Source organism: Gekko japonicus, unplaced genomic scaffold, assembly GCF_001447785.1.
Source record: "Gekko japonicus isolate JY-2015 unplaced genomic scaffold, Gekko_japonicus_V1.1 scaffold2017, whole genome shotgun sequence".
NCBI lineage: Eukaryota > Metazoa > Chordata > Lepidosauria > Squamata > Gekkonidae > Gekko > Gekko japonicus.
In genome coordinates, this window is record NW_015163662.1 from 222,715 (window position 1) to 225,861 (window position 3,147).

The following is a 3,147-nucleotide window of genomic DNA, read 5'->3' on the forward strand; positions in this document are numbered from 1 at the left end:
CCCCCCCCCCCCCCGGTGGCACCACATACAAAAAAGCCATGCCTCTTCCCGCAGTGCGGTTGGGGGGATCCACACCACAAGCACTGGAGATGGTAATCATATTTTACTATCAGGGTGGCTCAGCCTAGGAGGAAGAGGAGGAGGGGAGACCTCTGAGCCTCCCTGTGCTGGCTCATTCATCACCATGGTACACACACACACACACACACACACACCCCTTCTGTTTCTCTCCACTTGATTCTGATTACAGGTGACTTTCCCTCATTTGCCCCTCAGTGGGTCCCATGCTGCTCCCTGTGCAGGCGGGGTGGTTATAGGTTGATCCTGGCTCCCCAAAGGTGGAAAACCACTGTTTTAATGTATTGACTTCTGTGCAAATCAATCAAATGACATCAGTTGCATTTGGGATGATGATGAAGAAGAAAAAGAGATTGGATTTATACCCTGCCCATCACTCAAAGTGTCAGAGCGGCTTACAGTCTCCTTTCCCTCCCCCTCCCTACAACAGACACCCTGTGAGGTAGGTGGGGCTGAGAGAGCTCTTTTGAGAACTGCCCTTGAGAGAACAGCACTGAAGGAACTTGTAACTGACCCAAGGTCACCCCCAGCTGGCTGCATGTGGAGGAGGAGGGGGGAATCAACCAGCTCTTAACCACTACACCAAACTGGCTCTCGTTAGGGAGAGGGCTGTGTTATGAGTATTCATAATTACTTCAGTCTCATTACATAGGTAATGATTGTAAAAAGGGTATTTGGTTCTAGGTCAGTCTTTTCCAGCCTGAGAGCAAAATCCCAGATGCTTCTAGGCACAGGGCAGGCTGATAGGTTGCTGTCCACTTTCTGCCAACTTTGTAGCAGTAGGGTTTTAGGGGAATGCAAGGTAACTCTTCTTTTATCAATCTAATGTTTTGGAGGGATAATGAAGCAGAACCTGCTGCTTTTTAAGTGGACACTATAATCTTGTCTGAACAGCTTTGCTGTCAGCAGCGCCACACGTCATTGTGCGATCCCTGTATTGGATTTAAACAATTTGCATTTTGTCTCTTGTAACTATTTTTCTCTGTTGCAGGAGGAAGCATCGCAGCCATAATTCTATTGAAGCAAAATATGGAATGGGTTTTATTGATGACAGAAACCATCCAAAGAAGCAGTATTGACATTAATCTGAAAATCAGCAGTTAGCAGTTTCTGCATGCTCCAACACCACACAGCACTTTCCAGAGACTACTCATTGTTTACAAGGAATCCGCTTTCCAAAGCTGTTTTTGTGCTCTACTGATTTGTATAGTTAAATACTTACAAAGAAGAAACGCACCTGGAAAAATGGCATTGGATGAATACCTATGGATGGTCATTGCGGGGTTTATCATTGCTTTTATCTTGGCATTCTCTGTTGGAGCAAACGATGTTGCCAATTCTTTTGGTACGGCTGTGGGTTCTGGGGTGGTTACTCTGCGCCAGGCCTGCATTTTGGCTTCTGTTTTTGAAACTACTGGGTCAGTGTTGCTGGGAGCCAAAGTAGGAGAAACAATTCGTAAAGGGATCATCGATGTGAATCTCTACAACAGCACGGTAGACTTATTAATGGCAGGAGAAGTCAGCGCAATGGTTGGTAAGTGACCTTGTTTTTTACAAGGACTCATGGGGCTGTCCTTTGTCCTCTGCAGATGCCTGCCTGTTTCTTCTGCCAACTTTTGCTAAATGAAGTGAAGCTGTGTTTGTTATCTCAAGCAGGGAGAAGCTTGCTCTTGTTCTGCCACAGCTCTGGACAAGTGGGGCGGTGCAGAAGGAACACCATGGGTGGCTCAGTCATAGCTAAGAGGTCTTACCCACAGCGACGAGGTCAGATGCAGGCCCTGGGGGGGGGGGTGTTCTTCCTCCGCTTACCCACCCGTGTCTGATCTGATTGATGCCAACCAGTTTCCTCTTAACAAGTTTTAACCTGGTCAAGAGGGGGAGGTTTGAAGCGGGTTGGTGTGACTAAGATCTGTGCTCATGTAACACTTAACTGTGGTACGAGGAGGAAAGATGGATCTGAGGGAGGGAGCCCCACAGCCTCACCTTCTGTCGCCACGGCTGGAAGACTGAGGAAGGAAGGAACAGGGTCGTCACTCTGCAATGCTCCCTCTAAACTATGGAGCCTTCTTGTGAGCAAAAGTTCTCAGTGAGCCATTTGGCTGCGGCATAAATTAGTCTGCTCTGGAGCCCCATCCCTCCTGATCTAAGACAAAATATGTGTGAGCCGGAGGCTACAAAACTGTGAGCTGGCTCACACTAACTCAGCTTAGAGGGAACACTAGGGTCTCAAGAGGGGCCTGGAATTCTCCCAGAATTACAATGGGATCTCCAGACTACAGAGATCAGTTCATCCAGAGGAAAGGGTACATTTTTCAGGGTGGTCTCTATGGCATGCTGCAGAGTCTAGGAGAAGTAAAAACCCTAGAGTGGCTACAGAGGGTACAGAGGCTCTAGGACTTTCACTCGTTTTATGGTATATCAGAGACTAGGTGCAACTGATCTGCTGTTGCCTGTAAAGACAGTAAAGGACAGAAACAGTTTGAGGATTGGGAGGGGGCTGGCACTGCTGTTAGCTGATCTCCTCCTTTGGGTGTTCGAAGTGGCTTTTTTAATACTAAGAAAAACCTGAAGAAGATTTTGACAGAGGGTTTTTTTTTAGGTTGAGTGGAATGTAATTGGGTGGCAGCCAGTTTTACCAACACAAATATTTAGGTTCAAAGGGCACACAGAACCCTACAAGTGATAAAGGATGGGAGAAAAAGGCAGCAGGGAAGTGATATGAGGAGGGATATTTAAATTTGAATTCTGACGGGAGGAAGAAGCCTCACAGGAAGGGAGGGGGGGTTGGAGGAGCTGTCCATTGACCTCGACATGACATTACAGGATGTGGCATCCCAGGACATGAGCTCACTCCCCTCCCCCTCCAGGAATTTCCCGAGCCAGAGCTGGTGACCTAGGAAGAAGTTGCCTGAGTGGCAGCAGAGGAGGTGGGAGGAGAAGACAATAGCAAATGGATCACACGTGGCCAACGGAGGAGAGGATGGACACAGGGGAAGTGCAGTTAGGAAAGGAGACGGGAAGGAAAAAAACTCAGGAGAGTGGGCGATGGGGGAGGGGGGGAGGGAAAGA

The 3,147-nt window shown here is 48.1% G+C and overlaps 1 protein-coding gene across 2 annotated transcripts in view; it reads left to right on the forward strand.

The window, feature by feature from the left end:
- The window catches only part of SLC20A2 (solute carrier family 20 (phosphate transporter), member 2), an 87,652-nt gene that overhangs the window by 15,546 nt on the left and 68,959 nt on the right, over positions 1 to 3,147 (forward strand). For both annotated transcript variants that reach the window (XM_015407734.1, XM_015407735.1), the window contains exon 2: positions 1,070 to 1,612. In XM_015407734.1, the coding sequence (XP_015263220.1) occupies positions 1,324 to 1,612 (289 nt within the window). In that variant the 5' untranslated portion in view covers positions 1,070 to 1,323. The remainder of the gene's footprint in view (positions 1 to 1,069; positions 1,613 to 3,147) is intronic.